At 36.3% G+C, this 26,473-nt stretch overlaps 1 protein-coding gene across 1 annotated transcript in view; it reads left to right on the forward strand.

The window, feature by feature from the left end:
* The window catches only part of LOC148950060 (uncharacterized), a 52,089-nt gene that overhangs the window by 15,544 nt on the left and 10,072 nt on the right, over window positions 1-26,473 (forward strand). The window contains exons 3-6 of the mRNA XM_089091432.1: window positions 4,634-4,738; window positions 9,922-10,139; window positions 16,949-17,219; window positions 23,257-23,448. Coding sequence (XP_088947558.1) covers window positions 4,634-4,738; window positions 9,922-10,139; window positions 16,949-17,219; window positions 23,257-23,448 — 786 coding nt within the window. The remainder of the gene's footprint in view (window positions 1-4,633; window positions 4,739-9,921; window positions 10,140-16,948; window positions 17,220-23,256; window positions 23,449-26,473) is intronic.

Here is a 26,473-nt window from a genome sequence, read left to right on the forward strand (position 1 = left end):
CAGAATACTACCTGACATATCAATCCAATATTTCTGTATGCTGTTCAATTACTTGGCAGTTACTAAAAAATATTGATTTTTAGTGCTTATGTTTTTGAAGATAATTTTAATTGTATACTGAAAGTTACTGATGTCAAAACTGGTGTAAGACTGTGAAGAGCTTTATAGATTCGTTTAGTGTTGTCTGGCTACATACTCGCTTTTGACTCTTAAATCAATAATCCTGTTTTTTATACTTGACTTCTGTGTTTTCAGTAAAGTGCTAGTTTTCTATAGTCCTAAAAGCATAGGGAAACATAATTAGTTGGTTTATTTATACTAGTTATATTAATGTATATTAAGTAGGCTGTGAAGTAATAATTTTTGTAAGTTTTAAGTTTCAACTTCGCTCTTTTCTTCCCTCGAAAAAACTTTATTTTTTTAAAATTAATTATTGGTGAAGATGGTAGATGCAATGAAAATGTTAAAAATAGAATAGCCAAGGATCAGGGGTTTTTCCACAGTTGAGTTAAGTTTGGAAGAATAGGAAGAAAAGTCTGTGAACGAAGACTAGAATATAGAAAGCTACAGTGATGACAGTGGTCAAGTATGGTTCTAAAACGTGGTCGCTCCTAAATGTGGAGGAGGATTTGTTAGATGATCTCCAGATGAATTGTCTATCCCCCTTTATATGGATTATTTTGATTGACTTTGTTTTAAGGAGCATAGGAAAGGCAATGGGAGACCACGGAATCTAATGGGGAGGAAAAAGTCTCCTGGACTTGGATTATGTTGATGATTTAAGCATCCTAGATGAAAGTGTGAGCAAAATGAATGAAGTTTTAGACGTTTTGCGAGTTCAGGGTCTAAAATTGGTTTGAAAATTAATGTTTGGAAGACTAAGTCACTAAGGCTAGGAATAAGTGAAGATGAAAAGGTGACGTTGGGTAATGAAAAGATTGATCAAGTGGGCAGGTTCACTTACCTTGGTAGTATTATTAGTAAAGATGGTGGGAGCAGTGAAGATGTTAAAAGTAGACTAGCCAAGCCTCAGGGTGATTTTTCACAGTTAAAAAAAGTCTGGAAAAATAGGAAGATAAGTCTGCAAACCAAGATTAGAATATTAAAAGCTACAGTGATGACAGTGGTCAAATATGGCTCTGAAGCATGGACGCTCCGAAAAGCGGATGAAGATTTGCTAGATGTGTTCCAGAGAAATTGCTTAAGGATTGTTCTGGGTATCCGGCTGACTGACCGTATTTCAAACAATAGGCTATACGAAAAATGTGGTTCAATACCGCTCTCTAGGACTGTAATGAAAGAAAGGTTGAGGTGGCTAGGGCACGTTGTTCGGATGAAGGATGACAGATTGCCAAAGATTGCTCTTTTCGGCCAACCGTCTAGGGCTAAACGGAAAGCAGGTCATCCCCCTCTGGGGTGGGAGGACGTCATAAAGAAAGATTTAAAGGAAATGGGAACCTCGTGGGCGGGTGTGAAAAGGGAGGCTTTGAATAGATTGTTGTGGAGGAGGAGCTTGCGTAGCTGTGTTGGCCTCAGGCGGCTTGGTGCTGCGGTGAGTTGTTAGTAGTAGTAGTAGTAGCAGTAGATGAATTGTCTACGGATTCTTTTCAGTACTCATCTGACTGACCCTATTTCAAACAGTATACTGTGCGAAAAGTATGGCTCTATCCCGCTTAATGAGAGAAAGGTTGGGGTGGCTAGGACATAATTTTGCGGATGAAGGATGACATATTTTTAGAGATCGTCATTTTTGGCCAAAGAGATCTAGAGACTACGGATTTTAGGCCAAAGAAAAGTAGGCCGTCATAAATGGGGTTGCAGGAGGCTGTAATTAAGGATTTAATTGATATTGGAACTTCTTGGGAGGGTGTAAAGAGGGAGATTTGAATAGATTGTGCTGAAGGAGGATTGTAGGTAACCATGCTCGCCTCAGATAGCTTGGTGCTGCAGTGAGTTGTTAGTAGTAGTAGAAGTAGTCACAACTGGTTTCTAGAATTCAATTGCGAGATACAAATACATCAGAATAATCTCAAATTCAGAAATACCAACATTCGCCTTATTGCGACCGCTCTGAACATTTCTTGTTTTTGCATCAGATTTGGAAAAGTCTACGCAGAGAAATGCTCTCTTCTTATCAGATAGACGTAAAGTTTTTTTTGAAACAATTAAAAATATTCTGTTCTTAAATTCTTTCTTAGAAAAAGTTTCAAGTTTCTATTCTGATCTGCTTGACAACAGTATAGGTAAATTAAATATCTCCTTTTGTTTGCCTTTAGTTTTTGTGTCAACATGGATTGCGAAATCTCCTTATAAAATAGTAACAATATCTTCATTCAGTTTTGTCTTGTATTTATTTAGAGAAAAACATAGCATGGAAGGAAGATTAAATCGATAGTGATAAGATAATTCAGTTGCAATCGGGAAAGAAATGTGCAAGTTCTTTTTTTTTTTTTTTTTATGTGCAAACATTTTATAGGCTATTATGCAGAAATGAGTTTGGAGCGGGGACAAATAAAAAGTTCAAAAAGACTAATAAAACAATGAGAAATAATAAATGATCAGGTAATTCTCATTTTCAACATGGACTGAAAAGCGGAAAATATTTTTTTCAAGACTCTATGAATCGAAGTAAAAACGAGGGGCGCAAAACGGAATGAGCTTCACCTAACATATATATTCAATCAATACAAGCTATAAATACATAAATAAAAAAGTCGGTGAGTTGAGGAAAACCGGTTAAAACGATCAAGTCATGTAAAGCTCAGTCTGTTTTATGCCCCACATTTTAAGATAGTTTAGTAGATTCTCGAGGAAAAAAACATTTTCTACTTTTTAGTCTATTCTGAAAACGATTTTAAACAAATTATGTTTATTATTTTTTATTTTTTTTTCTTCTCTAACTCTAAAAGCCTTACGTTTTCTCTAAGAGAAAAAATCATCTTGTTTAAGATTCGAACCTAAGTTACCACCGCCACAGGCAAGTGTTCTTACCGTTGTGCTGTAAAATTTGGTGTAATAGTGTTTGTTTAATACATTTGTTTTAATAGTATTTGTGGATGTTGTATCAGTGCACTGTCATTGGAGATGCATATACTGATAAAATTTGTAAGTAATTGAAAACTTGGAAATGGTCAAAAATGGCTCACAAATTTAGCAAATTTATTTCATAAGAATACAGATGATAAAAGTAAAAAAATATAAGTTGGTCCCGTTGAGGAAGACGAGTCAAAATGTGGAAGAGCTTGTCATCATGTTGCTGTTTCAAGAAGGAGCAGATCCCATTTATACATCCCTGACCTCGTATATAATAATTTAGCTAACATTCTCTTACTCTCAGCCAGTTTTGTAAGAGGAGTCATCCCCTTTTTTAAAGAGTGCACAACAAATTGCGCACCAATATGTAGACTAGGTTGCGGAGATTGGTTATGGATACATAAAGTTGTTGCGCAAAAATAAAACAAAAAGTTGATCTCCGGGGCTCTGTTATGAATAAAGGTAAGGTAAAGGATGTGCGACTAGACCCTTAAGGTCCGAACCAGCGGCACTGGTCTTCATCTCAAGGCTCTTCAGCCAGAGAGTGCAATGGGGGGATAAGGGCCGGCCATCCTTCGCTTTCGCACACATTTCCTGCTAACATTCCCCAGTTTTCTCCAGGTACCCATTTAGGTCTGGGTCAACTCTGGCTGAGCTTACAGAGTCACACCATTGACTCCCTTCCCAGACCAAATTATTGGGTACACTAGGATTTAAACCTCTGCCCTCTCGGGCAAAGGATCCTGAATCCAGCACACCAATTGGTGTGCTGGATGCTGGATTGTGCTCGGTTATCAATACATCTTGAGACATATATTTTTTCTGAACAGTTTTTATGTCGGATCAACTTGATTATAGATCATCTACTTTTCAAAAAATTTTTATGCAGCACTAGTAACTGTAGCAGTTGATGCTTTGTTAATTACGAATGCTTTTTTTTAATACTATTTTCCTTATTTTGACGATTGGTGACTTGATTTGAAACGATTATGTATGACGATTTGAAACATTTGATCTTGGAGACAGGATGGTTTGACTCCTAAAGTATAAGGTGTCCATTAATACCCAATGAAAAATTCAAAGATAGGAATGAAAATTCAAAGAAAAGAATGAAGAAAAGGGTCGCCAAGATCTTGGATTAACCAACGCCAAACTTTAGTCAGTTTTATCGATTAAAAAATCTACTGTGTATAATCTGCTTTTAAGCCAGATTCTGTTTTTCCCCTCCCGTCTGGATTTTTCTGGCTATTTCTACTTTTAATTCTGCCTCACTTAAGTAGCTTGGACTGAGGATATAAACTTAATTCGTCAAAAGTGCACCATAGGTACTTCTTAGTTAATTTTTTAACTATTTGTAAACTCATTAATTATAATTTAAAATGTTTATTTTCTTTGGTCGTTTATTTTTATCTTCGCTTTTGCTTGACTTTGTGAAGCAAGACCTGTTTTTAACAAAAGGACACAATTAACTTTTTGTATAGATTTTAAATTTATTTTTATTCATGAACCTTATTTGAAGGTTTGCAAGCAAAATGCAGAATAAGTATTTCATATGCGATTTGACTGTTTTTCCTTTTTTAATCTTGTTATTTCACTTTAGATTGTGACAAAGAAAGTTTCTGCAATTGGTGACAATTACATGAGTGATGCGTACACCATTTGCATAATACACCCCCAAGGAATGAAATTGCAGTGTTTTGTTAAGGTAAGGCCGGTACAGCGGATTTTTTCAGCTGCCAAGTTGATAAAGTTTCATCTGGTTCTCTGTTTTTCAAACTTTGCACTGATTTGATTAAAATGAAGACATGGAGGAGTCTCGGTATTTAAGGAAGCTCAAACATACTTTTCCTGGATCAATTTTGAAAGTACTTTTTAACAGCTTTATCTAGTCTTATATTTTTTACTGCACAATAGCATGAATGTCAATTTTTCATTCTCTTTTAAACCGCTTTCTAAGGTTTGCAGTAAAGCTAGATACCTCATTCAGGAAACTAATTTTTCAGGAGTTGTCCCTTTACTCTCTCTCGAATGACTGTATATCCTTTTGTGTACAGGCTTTACTTTTTCTCACCTTCATGGTGACCTCCCCTAGCCCCTAAGTGTTTCGACTTCTTTTACTTCTAATCAAAATAAATTACCATTTTCGCAATAGAAAAAATCATATTCAGATTCCTCTTACTCCTTCACTAAGGTCAGGTTTCAATCCTGTAATGGCAAGTCAAACTATATGGAATGGAATGTCTAAATCAGCTCGAAGGTGTCATTCTTTCAGGCTGTTCCCCGAAAATTGTCGTATGTGTATTTAATCATGAATGAATCTTACCTTAAATACTGCTCCAGGTAGAAGAATTACATAAAAGAGACATACAATCTGACTTCTCAATAAACTAGTTCATTTAATTTATGAAATAAAATAATATGACATTGACTCAAGCATGAGGTACTGAACTCTATATTCAGAAAAAAAGTTCTCTGAATGAAGGTTTGAACGAACAGAAATTATTCAGTACAGTAACTATTCAGTATAATTAATAGAGTAAAATAATAATTAATATATGAATTAATATTAATTAGTATATATTAATATATTAAATAATTAACATATTAATTAATATATTTAATTAATATAGAACAATAATAATAATAATTAATTCAGTAGAATTAATACAGTAACAGTAATTATTCAGTATTACTCTCTCCCTCTCCCTCCTCTTTGCGCTAAGATTTTACTAGCGTTTTGCAAAAATTATCTTCGAGCAACTGATGTAGAAAGTTGGTAAACTAACCCCTTCATTTAAATTAAATAAATTAACCCCTTCCTTTCTCACGATATTGTGAGAAGAAAAAGATCTTATCCTGTTGCCTTTTCGCAATAGCAATTGTTTTCTTGAAGTATTGGGTAGGAAAGCCAACATTTACTGTAAAGATTGGGGACGCCTTTGTTCAGAGGGTTATTTCTGTTCTTTTTAAGCCCCAATGTCGCTTTTTTTTGCATTTATGAATGAATGAATGAATTTTATTAGAAAACAGTCTTAAAAACGAAACAAAAATAAAGAGGACGAAAAACAAAATAAAGAAAAATCAAAACTGGCCAGAAAAACAGATACAAACAGAAAGAACTGCATAATAACATAACTATTTGAGAAGGTGGGCCCACTCGTGATCCAGAAGCTCTAGTTTTTTCACGTAATTCTGAATTACCTCCTCCACGGCACTCAGAGACTCAACAATTCCATATTTCGCAACAATATGGCGGTTTGTAACAAAAGGCGGCACTTGAAGAAGATATCGAGCATACTTGAAAAATACTGACCTTATGTCTTTCTTGTTTCGTGCACTCAGGAGCTTCCAAAAAGGAGACAGGTACCAGACATGACGCAAAGCTACTGACTTATAAAGACGAGCCAAATATTTACGGCTTGAATTGCGACGGGTAGTGACAACACCCGCATAGGCAATGCGCACTTTTTTTTAGAAAGGTGTTCAATAAGCAAAGACTGGGTCTCTCGAAGATTACGACCAATCGGCAAGCCAAGGTACGTAATGTGACTAAACGGTATTACAGTACTTCCACCAAGCCTGACTGTAGCATTATCTTCAGGACAATTAAAAAACAAAACAGCGGACTTTTCTACATTAAACTGCAAACCAATATCAGCATCACTATGTATACGCACATTGTCCAAAGAGCATATCTCAAGAATGCAGACGTTTTTTCAAGACGTGATAAATTATTTTCTAATGAAGAAAGCAACCGAGACAGATTTAAAATATCATCTGCAAAAGCCAGAAGTGACAAGTCAATATGCTTGCAAATATAGCTCGGAGAGATAGCCTGTTGTGCATCATTAACACTGTTATTATACAAAGTAGGAGACGTTATAGCCCCTTGCTTAATTCCCTTATATACGGATATCTCCCCACTAAGCTCACCATCTTGCAAACGAACACGAAGCTTGAGGTTCCTATACATATCAAGAAGTGACCTTACAATAGAAAAACGCACGCCTCACTTACACAGCTCAACGAAAATCTGGGCATGAATCCCAGAGTCAAAAGCTCTTCTGACATCATACTGACCTAAGATCAAAGTTTCTCGCGAGAGATGAGCATCAAGTAATATGTTAGCAAGAAGATAAAGTACATGGGTGCACCCGAGACCTTTTTGAAAACCAAACTGGTGTGGAGGCATCTCACACTTATCATAAATCTCATCAAACAAAACAATCTCGAATAGTTTACAAAATACTGAAGATATCGTTACTGGCCGATACGAAGAAGGCTGTTCGGCTGGCTTCCCCTTCTTTAATATCGGGATAACCATACCCACACTAAAGCAACTCGGGACTATCCCTTGTGCCAAAATAATCTGAAACAGAAGGGCAATGTGATGCAATGTGATGGTAAAGAATATAGCGTCCTAAAGAAAGATGTAGAGCCCATATACTGTCCCAGCCTTTTGAGTATACCTTTTTCAGCTTTTTAACGGCCTGGCAAATTAAGACCGATGACACTGAGAAATCGTCGAAGGTGTCGGTAAGCATAGAAAACAGCTCATTCTCGTAATGAGACTGCAAAAATGGATCGGGCGCTTTGAACTCGGACTCAAAGTAAGCACTCCACTGATAAGCAGAAATATTAAACGTAGGCTTAGCTTCTTCAGGCTTAGACTGAAGCGACCAAATAAGGTTCGTATTCTTACTGAGCTTTTGCACAAAATTTTCTTTTAGGGTTGCACGGTAGGCATCTAACGCTTTATTGAAATTCCGTTTAGTATGGATTTGAATCTCGTTCACTATTCCACTTCGTGGCTTCCCGCGATCATGCCAAACTTTCAGCCATAGCTTCGCCGACGCTCAAGCTGCCGTTAGCTCTTGATTTCTAGACCACCCTTTCACCTGTGATCTATTACGGATACGCTTCACAGGAACTGCAACACTCTCCGCGATACTCGGAGCATGCGATATTTCTGCACAGTACATGTTTATCTGCAGACGTATTTCACTTTTACTGCAATACGAGTTTGCATTTCTCTGCAGCAGATGAAAAGGAACTTTTATTTTACTCAGGATATCACCAGAAGTAGTCGCAAAGAGATCATCCGACACTTGTTTCCAGTCACTGTATGCTCTCCGTTGGGATTTACACGGACCCGACAACTTTGGACAGTCCAGTGTTATTGACAATGGCAAAGGCAAATGGTCAGAGTATGAACCATCAGCTGCAACTTTTACTTCGTCACTCACCGAGAAGTTCGTTAACACATGGTCAAGATTTGAGACGGTGTTGGCATCACTGATAAATATATAAGGATGGTCCTTATCAACGACATTTAACTGATCAGGAAGGGAACCTATAACGATTTGAGTCCTTTCAGATTCGGTATTAATTAGGTCACAGTTGAAGTCCCCTATTAATAGAACTTTTGTATTCCCAGGAATTTTAGGCTTCAAGAAACAGCTTAGCTGAGTAGATGCAGCCGTGAACTTCTGTAGAGAGGCTAGATCTATAATTAGTAGGAAGATAGACGTTTATTATCACATTATCGTGAACTTTAACAGCGAGGAAGTGTTTACTTGATGCTAAAAGTTCAGCCTGAAGAGACTTTCTCACCAAAGTGGCTAAACCACCAGATAGCCGACCTCTGGATTTCACACGTTCAGCTGGCCGAATAAAACACTGGAGTGAACTTGAGAACTTGAACAGGTTAGTATTGTCCTCGGAAAGCAGGTACTCCTGTATACAAATTGCTTCATTTGTTACGCTCATAGTATCAAGCAGAACTGTTTTCTCATGTGCTTTCCCATTTATATTCCAAGACAGAATACTACAGATTTTGGGAGCGTGATCCATCTTTCAAGTTTTTTTCTGGTATCAGGACAGGCATAGTAATAACATGTGTGCCTAGTCGAATTGCAGTTCAGGCACCGAGTAGGATTTTGACAAGGGTTCTCAGGGGAGCTTGTGTGGCCAGTTTCTCCACATCGGCTACAAGTTTCAGCTTCCTTACAGTCTGCCGCTATGTGCCCCACATGATGACACCGATAACACCTTCGAGGCAAAAAGCAGAATTCTTCTAGACGGAATAGTTCGAAACCAATTTTAATCGGGTTCGTTAAGCCAGCGGACAATGCACTTTTAGAGGGTAATACATTTTAAACGCTTGCGAATTGCCGCACTTGATTGCTTTTTCACAGTCTTTTGAGAGACTTTTCAGAAGGTCCTCCGTGACGTTGCTGAGGAGACGTTTCACTATACCGGTGAACTTGGAATTACTAATGGGAAACTGGGAACCTGTGAACTGGGAACTAAAATAGACTACCCTAAAATATTTAACATACAATTACTTAACATTTACAATTTGTAGCTACCTTCATCAACAATATTTGGAAATGTTAAGTAATTGTATATTATATATTTTAGGGTAGTCTATTTTAGTTTTACATATATTTTTTAGTTTTAGTTTTTCTATTTTTTTTTCTCCTAAGCTGAAGACGCCTTGTTAGATACGAGCGAAATATTAGTTTGTGTTTTGCTGTTTTTCTTCGTCTTCATTTACTGGCCATAGACCCGTTTGTCGTCTTTATATTCATTTTATTGTGTTTTTTTTTTTGTCGTGGCTGGCCAGTTCGGCTTTAGATCTTTTATTAAGTTTCTGAGGCATCGAAATTAGCATTCACCTGCCTCAATCTTAGATCAAAAGAGGTACCTGGGTACCGAAGAACTGACTTTAGTTTTACCTGTCTTCGTGACTAAAATGTCCGGTATAGATAGTCACAAAACTTTCCAGACAGTAGCACCCAAACAATGATCTTGATGAATAAGCGTTGTTTTAAATTATCCACTTCTTTTCTTCTCTAATTTCTTATTCTTGGTTTCGCTTCTTAGGTGCTACCCCATACCAAAACTCTTCGAAACATGGCAAAATCTTCTCAACTTCATGACAGGGAAATCAAGCTTTACCGAGAATATTTACCTGCCCTTCAAGACCTCATAGATCAGCACGAAATTCAAGAAAAAATCCATCTTAAGTCTCCACGGTTATACTATGCTCATCTTGACGACACTAAAGTAACCACTGAAATTTATAAGGATCCAGATAACGAGTAAGCCATGTTTGTTAATATATTAAGATTTTACGTCGGGGAGTGAAACATGGGTGGGTATCGGAGCCCAAACCCTCTGCAACCTCAAAGTTTTTGTACTGTCGGCAAAATTTTTCATATTTCTTTTTTGTATAAATTGCCTGTTTTTTCTTATTTTTAAATTCATTCCCCACCCTGACACCATGACATCAAGAAGAAGTTACGATTATCTGTGATTAGAAGACAAGCGGCAGCGAGAATTACATATACACAAGCCTACCGTGTGCCAAGTTATATATATATATATATATATATATATATATATATATATATATATATATATATATATATATATATATATATATATATATATATATATATATATATATATATATATATATATATATATATATATATATATATATATATATATATATAACTTGTAAAGGTGGTACGTTGAGTAAAGGTGGTACAAGTTTCTTCGAAACTGTAGGTCAAAGCAGTTTACCGGTCCATTGACTTAGAAAGTTCACTAACTGTTCTTGGATCTTGTAATGCTGCGTTAAACATTCTTCTAATTAAAAATGAAATAATGATGAAATTACAGGTGCTAAATTTATCATTTTATTCTTATAATAGCAAATGAAATGTTGTTGATTCTGAAGTTGGTCAGTCATCCCCATATATACGACGTTACTATTATTCTCCATGACCACACTGCCTTTTCTATCAGAATTAAAAGTTAGTAACTCTAGAAGAATAAAAGAATAAAAGAATAGAAGAATAAAATGATAAATTTAGCACCTGCAAATTCAGCATTATTTCATTTGTAATTAGAAGAATATTCAACGCAGTATTACAAGATTCAAGAACAGTTAGTGAACTTTCTAAGTCAATGGACGGTAACCTGCTTTGACCTGCAATTTCGAAGAAACTTGTACCACCTTTACTAAACGCATTATTATAAAATTCAAGAACAGTTAGTGAACTTTTTAAGTCAATGGACCGGTAACTTGCTTTGACCCGGAAGTGATTATTTTGTTTAGTATAAAAGCAGTTTGTTTTAATTTTGATAAGTTAGTAGCTCTACTTATGATGATGACCGACTGTGTCATCGAAATATTTAGAGTTTTTGTTTTATATTTTCGTTTCACTGTCTAATAAAAGGACCTATCCCTATTTTTGGAATTCTTATTGACTTCTTCAACTACTACTTCTATAACCACAGTATATTGAGCGGAAATTTGAACTAAATCAAAAGACACTATGTGTACGCACATTGTCCAAAGAGCATATCTCAAGAATGAATTTGAATATTAAGTTGGAACTTCCAGAAAATTTTTAAAGGGGAAGATCAATTGACCAAAAGGCAGTATGTGCATTCTAATACTAATGCTACTACCGCTGCTACATTTACTACTTCCACTACTGCTTTCTGCCGACCGGAAATTGCACAAGGAAAATATTATTAATAACTTATTAAAACTATAAAGTGTGTCCAAATTATGTCATAAATCAGATCTACTGCTGAAACACAATAGCCAAAACTGGAAAAACGAACTTTTTAAAAGCGCTAATAATCTCTAGTTGTTGCTGGGGTCAAACAATGAATTAGTTTTACCGTGTGCCTTACATAGTTTTGTTTTTACCATATTGTTCTTACTATTCATTTTTCAGTCAATGTCTACGTTTGTAGTTCTATTTCAGCAGTAAAATTAATACCTTTTTCAAAGTTAGTCAAACGAAATTTTCAGATTTGCTCATTGGATGGGACACATTAAATAATGGGAGATTTTAATAGACCTGGGTACGAATATTGTGTTTCAATTTACAATAACCCATCACTGTAAATACGTTCTTTTCCCAGAGAGAATTTTAGCGCTTAATGAGGGAACAATTTCACGTTTTGTGGGTAGGGCCTTTGGGTATCTCATACCTGCTGAATTTCTTTGCATAGATTCTAAAACGAAGGTGGTACTTTTTAGAGAAGTTTATTTCCTGTTTCTACATTATGAAACTTTTCCCGAGTAAAATACTTTTAATAAGTAACTTAAATTAATAATTTTGCATATTCAGAATCAGCAGGAATAGTGAATTTTTTGTTATATATGTTTCAATTTAAATTTTTTGGAGTTTCGGTTTGTATTGACAACGGTTGCTCTTTACTTACGGTTTTGTTAGTACCAGCTCTTTAAATCGAGGCTTTCTTAAATATGAAAGGGGTCTACTACTCACTCCTTCAGATCACATTTTTTACATGTTAGTTTAATATTATTAGAACAATGTTTGGAGAATGATATTCATCCCCTGAAAAAATTAACCCCTTGAATACTTATTAGGGGGGTGGGGGATCTGAACATAATAAACATTGTATATGTAAACACATTGGAAATGAGAAACACTGCCATTTAAACCCAGTGCAAACAAACCTTCTGATAGCACTTGTTAACCTCCCACCCCTCCTTTCACCCAAGAAATTTTCTGGCGACTCTCATGATGTCTCACCCAACTTTTGCACCTTTGTACTGGTAGGCATGTAGATGCAACCTTTTATGCTACATATAAAAAAATGTTGCAAAAAGTACGATGCTTTCAAACTACTACTACTACTACTACTACTAACAACTACTAACAACTCACCGCAGCACCAAGCCGCCTGAGGCCAACACAACTACGCACGCTCCTCCTCCATCCCAATCTATTCAAAGCATCCTTTTTACACCCACCCACGAAGTTCCCATTTCCAATAAATCTTTCTTTATGACGTCCTCCCACCCCAGACGGGGACGACCTGCTTTCCGTTTAGCCCTAGATGGTTGGTCGAAAAGAACAATCTTCGGCAATCTGTCATCCTTCATCCGCACAACGTGCCCTAACCACCTCAACCTTTCTTTCACTACAGCCCTAGAGAGCGGTATTGAACCACATTTTTTGTATAGCCTATTGTTTGAAATACGGTCAGTCAGCCGGGTACCCAGAACAATCCTTAAGCAATTTCTCTGGAAAACATCTAGCAAATCTTCATCCGTTTTTCGGAGCGTCCATGCTTCAGAGCCATATTTGACCACTGTCATCACTGTAGCAAACACCCTGAGCCTTGGCTATTCTATTTTTAACATCTTCACTGCTCCCACCATCTTTACTAATAATACTACCAAGGTAAGTGAAGCTGCCCACCTGATCAGTCTTTTCATTACCCAACGTCACCTTTTCATCTTCACTTATTCCTAGCCTTATTGACTTAGTCTTCCTAACATTAATTTTCAAACCTATTCTAGCTCCCTGAACTGGCAAAACCTCTAAAACTGCATTCATTTTGCTCACACTTTCATCTAGGATGATTAAATCATCAGCATAATCTAAGTCAAGGAGACTTTTCCTCCCCATTTGATTCCATGGTGTCCCATTGCCTTTCCTGTGCTCCTTAAGACAAAGTCCATCAAAATAATCCATATAAAGGGGATAGAACACAACCCTGCTTAACTCCTGATTTAATACAAAACCAGCTGCTAACCTCATTTCCTACCTTAACCGCAGCAGTGTTATTCTCGTACATAGCACTAATCACTTTAATGTATTTGTCTGGTATACCGTACAAGGATAAAACCTTTACTAAAGCTCTTCTATCAACAGAGTCGAACGCTTGCTCATAATCTATAAAACTGAGGACCAAAGGTGTTTGAAAACTCAGGCACTTCTCAACTATTTGCCTATGACTGAAATTCTGGTCGACACATCCTCTACCTTTTCTAAAACCGCACTGCTCTTCACTTAAAACTTTGTCTACGGCATCTCTCAGTCTAAAAAGTATCATATTACTAAGTAATTTGCTACCTACAGAGACCAGACTTATGCCTCGATAATTACCAAACTCACTTTTATCACCTTTCTTATAAAGTGGCTTAATTAAGGTTTTCCTAAAATCGTTAGGTCCTTCCCCTTTTTCAAAAATCATATTCATAATCTTCTATAACTTATTTCTAACCTCAGAGCCCCCATATTTAAGAAACTCATTTACCACCCTATCATCACCTGGAGCCTTATTATTTTTTAATCCTTTTAGTACTGTTGCTAATTCCTCCCCACAAAAAAAAAATCTTCCTTCAAATCCAATGTATCACAAACGTTTTCATTTTCCTCTATATTTTTTCCTGCAACTCTATCTCGGTTAAGCAAGTTCTCAAAATGTTCGGCCCATCTCTCTTTAGTTTTTTCATTATTGCTAAGTGTGATCCTAGTACACTGTTTAACTGGGACAATCTCACAATGACTGCTTCCTCTTAATCGGTTAACATGCCTGTACAGTATTTCACCGTTATGTCCTTATACTATGTTTTTTATGCCCTTGGCAATTTTGTTTCTAACCTCAACCTCATCACTCTTCAGTTTGGATTTTAATGCTTTCCCCACTGTCTTTACATTTCTTTTGTTTTCATATGATCTATCGCTAAGATAATTCTTGTAGAAGTCCTTTCAAACTACACCACCAATTATTAAAGTTGTAGACTAAATGAAACCCGGAAATCAGGAAGGATTAGAGATTAATTTCTAACCATTTCCCCTCTCTTGCCCATACTCATTTTATATTTATTATAAAGCTGACTGAAAGTTAGGAAATTTCGGCATGGAAGTACGTTTTGAGGCTTTAGCAACGCTCTCTCAGCCCACACAAATATCCACTGGCTCCCCTCAATAATGGCTGATGTGCAATTATACACCACATTACATAATTTTTATCAGGCCTAACATGTCAGTCCTTTTTAACGGAATAATTTCTGCTCTTTTAACTTTTCAATGTTGCTCCTTACTTTCAGTTGAAAAAACTTGTTTTTATTTAATTGCTAACCGTTTTCAAATTATGCCGAGAAATCCCATTCCCTATACATATGTGTAAAATTTCCCCAGAATCTTTCCTCCCCATGGACAATTCTCCCCGTGAAAAATATTACCTTGCAGAATTCCCCCCCCCCCTCCTTTCCCTCCAAAAAAGTCTGTATATTTGCTAATTGCAAATACTATGTGTGAATATGAATATACTATGTGAATATACTATGAGGAAAAAGTCTCCTGGACTTGGATTATGCTGATGATTTAAGCATCCTAGATGAAAGTGTGAGCAAAATGAATGAAGTTTTAGAGGTTTTGCAAGTTCAGGGTGCTAGAATTGGTTTTAAAGTGAATGTTAGGAAGACTAAGTCACTAGGCACGTTGTGCGGATGAAGGAGGACAGATTGTCAAAGATTGTCCTTTTCGGCCAGCCATCTAGGGCTAAACGGAATGAAGGTCGTCCCCTCCTTGGGTGGGAGGACGTCAAAAAAAAAGATATAAAGGAAATGGAAACTTCGTGGGTGGGTGTAAAGAGAGAGACTGTGAATATATTGGGATGGAGGCGGAGTGTTCGTAGCTGTGTTGGCCTCAGGCGGCTTGGTGCTGCGGTGAGTTGTTAGTAGTAGTAGTAGCATGTGTTAATATGAACAAATTGCGTAACTCAAAACACTTTCCCAGTGGCGGTTCTGGCCTCCGTTTGTGCCCGGGAAAAAAAACTTGATAACGCCCCCCTCCATTTTTCTCCCCAAAATTTTCAGAGCAAATTTTAACAAAGTTTCCATTTATTAACAAGATTTTTCATTTATTTATATCTGACTTTTCTTACATTAACCTCTGCAAAATTATTAATTATTTCGTCCCAATCGATTGTTTCTAACTCTTCCCATCTTATGCTCATTAATGCTAAATTATTTAGTCACTCCTGGCCCATGGCCAATCTGAGGTACGTTAGTATTACTTTAAGCTTCCCAAACGACCGCTCATTACTGACCACCGCCACTGCAACTGCTAATAACATTTGATAGGCAACTTACGTTTGCTAAGACCCCTTCATCTCCGTCTAAAGTGATTATGATCAAACCAAAGGAAATATAGCAGAATAGAGAAAAACCGTCGAAAAAATGTGTGTTAGCCCATGGTTGGCTGCCCGCCAATGGGTTCTGAACCGTCATAGGGGCAATATTGGTTCCAATTTCTGACTGAATGAATGGTTGGTTACAATGTTTGACCCCCCCCAAAAAAAAAATTCCATCTCGTAAAAAATTACAAAAATACATATAAACTAATTTGTTTTGCATTTTCTGAATATTTTTGGTACCCCACCCGGAAAAAATGACCCCCGCCCCAGTGGCGTATTTAGAGAGGAGATGTCCAGACATGGACACCTGGATAAGCACGCATTGATGGTTCGTTTACACTTTGCGGAAATTCAAGCAGATTTAGCAATCCGTGCGGAAATTCCGTCCGTTTTCGTGCTAGAAAAAAATCTCTAGCTTTCCGCAACGTTTTGGTCAAATCAGGACTGAATCTTGGCCAGGTTTTTAAATGAATAAAACCATGAGTATGGATTTTCAAAACTACACGATCTTATAACTTTTGTTCAAGGCTACTCCAGCTTGTATGATCCTGCGCACCCAGGCTATGAGAAAACTAAGAAAAACGGTGTCATTTGGGTCTCAATTTCTCAACAGCTTTCAGAAGAGGGTAAGAACATAAGTCACGCTGTTGCAATAATTTGAAATCTTTGCCTTAAAACGCAGCGTTATTTTAGCCATAGTTCGAACAGAAACAGACGGATTTCCCCATGGATTTCCGCAATGTGTAAAGGAAGCATGAACTTACTGATCCTTTTGCAGCACTAGAGGCACCTGGAGCATCTTCACACGCCTAAGATAAAACACATAAAGTTTCTCTTTGGGGTCAAAATTAGCCAATTAATAAAGCCACCATCAAACTTGAAAATCCAAAGTGTTTTCCTCCACTTAGCCTTAATGTATTTACAGTAATCCCTGGTCCGCACTCATTAATATGGATGACACCGATGATTTTGAAACTATCATCGTACTAGAAGACCTCATAGCATCTGGGCATCGAATGAACAACAAGCGAGCAGGGGCAGATTTATCACACGTTCGTATCGCACTGGATGCCCTCGCGCAATATCATGCTGCAGGCATCGCTTTTCTCAGGAAATATGGAAAACCCGTACCTCATATGAAGTGGTTATCTGAAATTACGATAATGGAAGTAAACCCTCAATACATGTTTGGAAAGGTTAGATTTATTTTATTTGAGCTATTTATTTATTCTCTGTTTTTTGTTTTGCAGAACGAAAGTTGAACTATTTCTTTGTTTCGCCAAATTTCAATCTATAACTCCCTGTAGAATCAGTACTTTATTCACTCTAGCTATTTCCATCTCGAGCAAAACTTTAAAAGGGGCCAAAGTTATTTGGAGCAGCCCAATGAATAAAATACCTCGATGTGGGTAAATATTCAATTCGCTTCTGTCTTGAATTAGAGTTGAAAATGTGTTTCTTTGGTCGGCAAAACAGTGGTTAAACCTCTTTTTGCACCTTCGAGAAATCCAAAAATCCTGAGAAGTCCACCATCCTATATATTTTTTTTTAATATAATATTTCTATAAAAAAAAATAGAGATCCTGAATCCGAAAAATCCAATTTTTTTCCCTCTTGAGCGCTGTAGGCTGAATATTATCAAAACCAAGAAAACCGGGAAATATAGATGACTCCAAGCCTACTGCAGAGTTTGCTAATTCTACCTCCAGAGGCGTAATTTGTTATAAGGTAGGAGCAACCACCCCTCCCAGACCTCAGTTTACCCCAGGCCCTAGTTTGTCCTCTCTCCCCCCAGTTGAAATTTAGTTTCTCCAAAAATCTTGTCAAAACTAAAATAAGCCTGCATAATTCAAGCAGTCACAGAAACGAGTAGTTACTATAAAACGAGTTTGTTATTATATGGGTCATTTTTCAGTTTTCACTGTCATTTTCACTTCACTGGGAAAATTGGCAAAACTAAAATAAGCCTGGATAATTCAAGCAGTCACAGAAACGAGTCGTTACTATAAAACGAGTTTGTTATTATATGGCTCATTTTTCAGTTTTCACTGTCATTTTCACTTAACTGGGAAAATTGGCTCAAATTTTCTACCCCCCCCCTCCCTAGGATTTTGACAAAATTACGTCATTGTCTGACTACCCATGGAAATCAAACAGTTCGTGGTAACGAACTGTAAGTAAGCGACCCGGCTCAATACAGTAGCAACCGAAACTCCGATACATTAATCTGATACCAATAAAGACATCACAAGAACCAAATTTTTATGCTGATTTCAAATATATAAGTTTTATCAAGTTTAGTCTTACCCATCAAAAGTTACGTGCCTGAAAAAATTTGCCTTGTTTTGGAAAAAAGGGGAAACATCCCCTAAAAGCCATAGAACCTTAATGAAAATCACACCATATCAGAGAACCCTACAGCATATCAGAGAACCCTACAGTAGAGGTTTCAAGCTCCTATCTGCAAAAAATGTGGAATTTTGTATTTTTTTTTTTTTTGCCAGAAGAAAGATCACGGAAGCGTGTTTATTTGTTTTTTGTTTTTTTTTCCAGGGGTGATCGTATCGATCCAATGGTCCTAGAATATCTTTGGAGGGCTAAATCGAACGGAAATTAACAGTTCCAGTGCCCTTTTTAAGTGACCAAAAAAAGGGATGGCAACTAGGCCCCCTCCCACGCACATTTTTCCCAAAGTTACCCGATCAAAATTTTGAGATAGCCATTTTGTTCAGTATGGTCGAAAAATGTAATAACTAGGTCTTTGAGGATCATTAATCCCCCACAGTCCCAAGGGGAAGGGCTGCAAATTATGAACTTTGCCCAATGTTTATATATTGTATTTATTATTGGGAAGTATACAGACGTTTTCGGGGAGATTTTTTCTGGTAGTGGGGGGGGGGTGGTTTGGGGGTTACATGGGAGGATCTTTCCATGGAGGAAGTTTTCATGGGGGAAGAGACATTGCTATGAAGGGGACACCGTATTTCCCAACATTATTTAAACAAGCTACTACTACTACTACTAACAACTCACCGCAGCACCAAGCCGCACGAGGCCAACACAGCTATGCACGCTCCTCCTCCATCCCAATCTATTCAAAGCCTCCCTTTTTACACCCGCCCATGAAGTTCCCATTTCCTCTAAATCTTTCTTTGTGACGTCCTCCCCCCCCCAGGCGAGAACGACCTGCTTCCCGTTTAGCCCTAGACGGTTGACCAAGAAGAACAACCTTCGGCAATCTGTCATCCTTCATCCGCACAACGTGCCCTAGCCACCTCAACCTTTCTTTCATCATAGCCCTAGAAAGCGGTATTGAGCCACATTTTTCGTATAGCCTATTGTTTGAAATAGGGTCAGTAATCCAGGTACCCAGAACAATCCGTAGGCAATTTCTCTGAAAACATCTGGCAAATCTTCATCCGCTTTTCGGAGCGCCCATGCTTCAGAGCTATATTTGACCACTGTCATCACTGTAGCTTCTAATATTCTAATCTCAGTTTGCAGACTTATCTTCCAGTTCTTTCAAACTTTTTTAACTGTGAAAAAACACCCTGAGCCTTGGCTATTCTACTTTTGACATCTTCACTTCTCCCACCATCTTTACTAATAATACTACCAAGGTAAGTGAAGCACCTGATCAAGCTTTTCATTACCCAACTTCACCTTTTCAACTTCACTTATTCCTAGCCTTAGTGACTTAGTCTTCTTAACATTAATTTTCAAACCTATTCTAGCACCCTGAACTCACAAAACCTCGAAAACTTCATTCATTTTGCTCACACTTTCATCTAGGATGCTTAAATTCTCAGCATAACCTAAGTCCAGGAGACTTTTTCCTCCCCATTTGATTCCATGGTCTCCCATTGCCTTTCTTGTGCTCCTTAAGACAAAGTCCATCAAAATATTCTAATTAAGGGGGATAGTTCACAACCCTGCTTAACTCCTGATTTAATAAAAACCAGCAGCTATCCTTATTTCCTACCTTAACCGCAGCAGTGTTATTCTCTTTCATAGTACAAATCACTTTAATGTATTTGTCTTGTATACTATGCAAGGATGAAACCTTTACTAAAGCTGTTCTATCAACAGAATCGAACGCTTGCTCATAATCTATAAAACTGAGGGCCAAAGGTGTTTGACAACTCGGACCCTTCTCAATTATTACCGTAAGAGTTAAAGTTTGGTCGACCTACTCTCAACCCTTTCTAAAGCCGCACTATTCTTCTCTTAAAACTTTGTCTACGGTATTTCCCAGTCTAAAAAGTATTATATTACTAAGTAATATACAACCTACAGAAAACAGACTGATCCCTCGATAATTACCACACTCACTTTTATTACCTTTCTTATAAAGTGGCTTAATTAAGGTTTTCCTAAAATCGTTAGGTACTTCCCCTTTTTCAAAAATCATATTCATAATCTTCAGTAACTTATTTCTAACCGTGATCGTTTAAAAAAAAAACGATCAAAAATTAAGTAAAAAAAACAAGTTTTTCAACTGAAAGGAAGGAGCAACATTAAAAATTAAAACGAACAGAAATTATTGCGTATATGATTGGGTTCACCCTCCAGTCAATACCTCGCTGTTTACGTTAAAGCTTTTTTTTTGTATTTTCATAAGGACTTTTTTTTTTTTTTTAGTATTTTATGGCCTTCGTGATTAAGGGGCCATTCTTAAAGAATAGAAAAAAAAATTTGAACTTTAGCGTAAAGAGCGCGGTATTGACTAGGGGCGAACCCCCTAATATACGTAATAAAAATATACGAATATAGAAGTTCGTTACGTAAGTTACGTATATTAATTACTAATAAAAAAATTCGCAAATAAAATCAAACAACTTTCGAGAAAGCCATTTAACCAAAAAAAGGTAGAATTAGTATGCAAATTTTGTTTTAATTATTCATGTATGGTGAGCCAAAATCAAAACCTGCATTAATTCAAAAACTTTCCGAAATTAAACAAAAAAAAAACAAGTTTTTTTAACTGAAAGTAAGGAGCGACATTAAGACTTAAAACAACAGAAATTGTTCCGTATATGAAAGGAACTATCCCCTCCTCAATGTCTTACTTTCAGTTAAAAAAAACTCGTTTTTTATATTTAATTACACTAAAAGCTACAACAGGTTACAGGCTACGAATGAAATGTATGGTAGTAACTAAATTAACTAAATATTTCTCAACTGCCATTGACTTGAACTGCCTATTCCACACATTTTCCTGAGAGTCATTTTGTTAAGAGGGAGGTACTAATGTTATAGCACAAAATCAAATATTGCACTAAATATTTAAGAAAAATACAGGGATCATTTCCTCTTTGTAGGAGTCTTTGTAAGCAAAATTCATCTCTTTTGCAGGATCTTTCATCTTTTTCTATCACATTTGAAGGCGCTTCATTTTTTTCAGCTTCTTTTTGAAGGTACCATAAGAAAAATTGTAAATAGGTTTTTGTTGAAAGATCAGTTGTGATTAAACCTCGCCGGTGAAGTTTTTGTTTTAACGAAAATGGTGTAGTCGATGCATTTCCTGATTATGAAAAGTACATTAAATTTGAGTATTTGATTTCATGCAAAAACATAAGTATGGCTTGGCAAAGAAATTGGTTTTGGGATAATTTCAATATTGAGACTCCAGTCTATTGATTATATTAACTTATTTACATTACTGTCAAAATGTTGAGCACTAATTCTAACTGGTTTGAACCTAATATAAACGTTTTCTGAACTTAAATTTCCTGCGCTTATAAATTAAAGGCTTCACTGAATTCTTCCATATACATTATTGACAAATGTTTTTCTAGCTAAATGTATTGTATAGGTAATGATCTCCTGTTTTACAAGTTATGATCCACATTATTTTGTTGATTTTTCTGAGCATCAAAATTTACAACCGGCCTGCTAGTTTTAGGGAGGTTCAAATTCCTTGGGTGTGGAAATTAACAGTCAGCCGTCCGAGATTTAGCTGCATGGAGCCCCAAACCGGATACAGAAGGACCAACGTTACTTTCACCGGTTCCCGACAAAAGACTGGATTTAGTATATTATTGTCGGTATTTTTGAAGACCACACTACCTTTCCATGAAGTAAAAATAACAGTTTAGTAGGGATTAATCATTTTATTTGACAGTGAAATAAATGAAAATCTCTTCAGCAGATAAACTGAATGATTTTGCATCTATTTGTTTTTATAGCCCATAACCTTATCCAGTTAACATGATTCCAGATTTGAAATGAACCTGTGTATTCAGATTTCAAACAGTTTATGATAACGAATTGTAAGTAAGGAGCGACGCGGCTCAATAGTAACCAAAATTCTTAAAAACAAAATTTCGACATCAATAAATTCATCAAAAGAATCGATTGCTGATTCCAAATATATAAGATTCATTAAGTTTAGTGCTACCCAACAAAAGGAACGAGCCCGAGAAAATTCGCCTGATTTTCAAAAATGGGAGAAACACCCCTTAAAAGTCAAGGAATCTTAATGAAATCACACCATCAGATTCAAGGCGTAGGGGAGCACTGCTGCCTACGTTACAAGCTTGTATTTTAAACATATGTCTTCACTTAGTTAAACCCATAGATTTATAACCAGATAAAAGATAAGACATTGCAATGCACGAGCCAGTAAATAGTCACTATAGAGCTGACAAGAATGCACAAAACCAAAGAAGCTTGTAGAAAATTGTGCATTTCTCATCTATTTATTCATCCATTTGAGATCCGCTTATGGTTAATCCCTTCAAAGAGGGTAAACTTAGTTTTGGAATTTTAGTTGCAAATTTGTTGCATTCTGAAGAAAGGGCAGAAGAAATGAAGAAAGGGCAGAAGAAATTGTACATTCATTAGTAATCGCTAGAAAAAGTTAAAGTTAAAGTAACAAATGCATTATGATTTTATTTTATTTTTTTTTTATTTTTTTTGCTGTCCAGCTATTTAGATCAGAATACTTCAGCTAAAACAGATAAACTTTTGACTGTATATATTTGTAAAATGAAAGAATTCTCCATCTCTTTCTATCTCTCTTTCCCCTTCCCTTTCGCTGTCTTGGTCTCTTTCTGTCTCTGTTCTCCTTTCTTCCTTTCATTCAAGATAGGATTATAATTGGCTTGCCATAGACCAACTCTGATCACAACGAAGTTCGAAAATTCAAAATCCACTCAGGATCTTTTTTCAAAGTATGGATAAAGCCAAGTTTCTTAGAAATATAATGACAGTCACTATTTCTCATCCTAGGCAATGCCAGGTCAAATCGGATTTTTACGCCAATGTGGCGAGCCTGGGCTTGCTGACAGGTTAGCAGTGTTTACAAATAATATAAACAAAGTATTGCGTTATGAAGAACCTGGATCGATGGGACCTCTTGAGACGATAGTTCACGGAGACTTTTGGAACAATAATATGATGTTCTTGTACAGCAATGACGAGGTAAAAGCTTTGTCGGTAAATATTGAACAATTCACATAAATGACCTACCATTAAAATAAACATACCATTCGATGCCTTTTTTATGCTCTTTCCAAAGATAATAATTGCTTTTGGCACAATTTTAGTTCTAAGTCCTTTCCGTACCCTCGACGATGATACTGTTTTCTCTTATTTTTTTTTATACGGTTTATATACCTCTGTTAGTGTCACTCTTGTTAAAACCGGATTACCCAGAAATTGAATCGTCGGTGACAAAATCGACAATCAATAAATGCATGGGAAATATATAGTTTAGACTATATATTTTGGTAATGTTAGAAAGGTTAGGTTAGGTTAAAATTTAATTTGCGCCAAAAACGATTATCATATTCGAAAAGAGCATTAAAAAGGGCATCGAGTGTACTTTATTCGTAGGTTATTTATGGGAATTATTCCATATTTACCGCTTTGTCTAAAAAACTAATTATTACCCAAGTCTGTTTATTCACGTATCGATAGAGTATACATATAAATCATGGAAAAATATATTTTCATGCATTCAGCTTGAATATTGTTAAATTGGAATATTGTTAAATAACTCAAATTCAAGGCGTTAATAACAATCATCAAATTTAATAAAATTATATAGTTCATTTATAGCTAATAAAGAATATAAATCCCCAATCAAAAGACTGTGCGTAAAAGACAAATATAATGTGCAGTTCATGTGAAAAATACTGCAAATTATAATCTTAGAGAAACGATGTGCATATGGAGCTTTGTTTGCCCTTAAATTGGTTAAATCCTTAAGTAAATTTTCGTCACTAAAACTTGAGCCATTTTTTCAGTGAGAAACAACGCTTTAATTGTTGGATCCAAACGTTGTGCTCATATCAGATGATTTATTGAAACTACAGGTGCAGATTTCTGCTTTATACTTGTAATCACAGGTGCTTACACCTAATACTGGATGCTTTCAGCTTTTCTGAAAATGTACCTTCCGTGAAAATAGTTGTGAAAACCCTTTCTGTGAATACAGCCATCTCCTCAGAAGGACTGGGGATTTTGATTAACAGTTGGATGATTGAAGTCTTCTATTTCAAAACTTTTTCAATGAATGGCAGTGAATTAGGCTCAATTATCTAATTCTTGTCTTGTATTCATAATCAAATTAAAAAGAGATTAAGGAACGTAAATAAAGACGTTAGAAACTTAAACAAAAAAAAATCCCCTAAATATAAAGAGGACTCTGACCGACCATAAACCATAGTTAAATATAGCCCCCGTTACAAACACAGCCAGTTGGTTACTGAACGTGTTTTAGTTTTATTGCTGATTGCCTTTCAAGGCATTTGAACGGAAAATGTTAGCGGTAAAAAGAATGATCTTTTCTTGTCTTTGAGCCAGATCCAATAGTCTGAGAGCTGAAGTGAAGCCTTGAAGTTTAGGTTATAGAATACTACTTGAACTTGCTCTGACAAGTTACCATTTCTTTGAGTCATGCTTCTATTGTCAATCAGAAAACTCTGATTAAACAGGTCAGCTGTCAGGCAGATTCTTCGGGTGAAGGGTGACATATTACAAAAGATTGTCCTTACCGGCCAGCCGTCTAGGGCCAAAGAAAAAGCAGGTCGTCCCTGAATGGTGTGGAGGGATGCTATAAGGAAAGATTTAAGGGAAATAGAAACTTCTTGGGAGGGTATACCGAGGGAGGCCTTGATTATTTTGGGAAGGAAGAGGAGTGTGCGTAGCTGTGTTAACCTCAAGCATCTTGGTGCTACAGTGAGTTATTAGTTTTATCAGGCAGGAGTTTCAAACTAAAGTTAGACTAAAACCTAGAAGTTCTTATGATAATTATTGATCCCTTAGCCCCATTACTAATCTATTTTCTTAGCATCTGATACAGGAAACTTCACAGTTCCACCAAAGGGGCATTTTCTCAAAGGTCTGAAAGTGCTGTCAATTACATGTAAAAGGAATTTCTGTTTATGATTTTCTAAACTCGGTGATTGGGCAAACCAGGTTGGGTCTCTTTTTCAAGGATATTATGTCAAGGCAGCAACTTGTTAGTTTTAGTACCCATAAAATTTAAAGTGGCCTAAAATTTAGAATGCCTATTGGTAATTCTGGCGATCAGAGAAGTTATTAAAGTAATGTAGATAAAATATTGTCTGCAATAACTATTTTGCAACGACGAAATAAATTGATAATGTAAATCGGAGAAAACAGGGAATAAATATTCGTTTGTATAATATTGGACTCCCTACAAAAGCCTGAAAAGCAAAGCCATAAGAATAAAACTTTAATGTACGCGACAATATGCTCGTGGTTGCTCTAACCAAGAAAATATCCTGGAAAGAATTTTAACACGCCCCTCGAATCCCAATTTAAATAATTGTCTGATTTCAAATACAATTTAATGGATTTCCTAGTGCACCAAAATCAACAAGCTGCTATCCCGACTTTTAATCCTAAAGAGCACCGCACCGGGTACCGAAGATGCAATCGCAATTAAAACCACAAAATTTTCTGTTGCATGTTCACCGTTTGGGATTTCGCGTTACCCTTACAGTATAATCTATTATTATTTTTTCGTATTTATTATCGCTTTTTTGTTTTTATTGGAAAAACTTTATTTTTTAGTAAAAATTCAGATTTATGTCAAATCTGGAAACGAGTCTCATCATCTTCTAAGAAAGCTTGCTAGTTGTGGGGTACCTGTCATTTAATAATATGACTGCTGATCTTTAGAATATGACAAAGTTTCTTTCAATAATAATAAACTTAAATCAAACCCAATATCAGCTGGATTTTCGAAATACTGTCTAGCTCAGTTTTCCTTGATTTACGCTTCTTCTTGGCACAATCTTGATTATAATAAGGCCTATGCCTAATTTAGGCTATAAGTTATAACGGATAATTATATTACAGATTAAGTGCTTTATTCAACAAATATCAGTTATCCAATCTCAAGTTAATGCTCGTATATCCCAAATTTTATTCGAAACAAAAAATTGCTGACTCTTTTTTTTTATCTGCATCTATT

Source organism: Artemia sp. Qi Xiang Cuo, chromosome 7 (assembly GCF_049724085.1).
Source record: "Artemia sp. Qi Xiang Cuo chromosome 7, ASM4972408v1, whole genome shotgun sequence".
In the NCBI taxonomy this organism is placed as follows: domain Eukaryota; kingdom Metazoa; phylum Arthropoda; class Branchiopoda; order Anostraca; family Artemiidae; genus Artemia; species Artemia sp. Qi Xiang Cuo.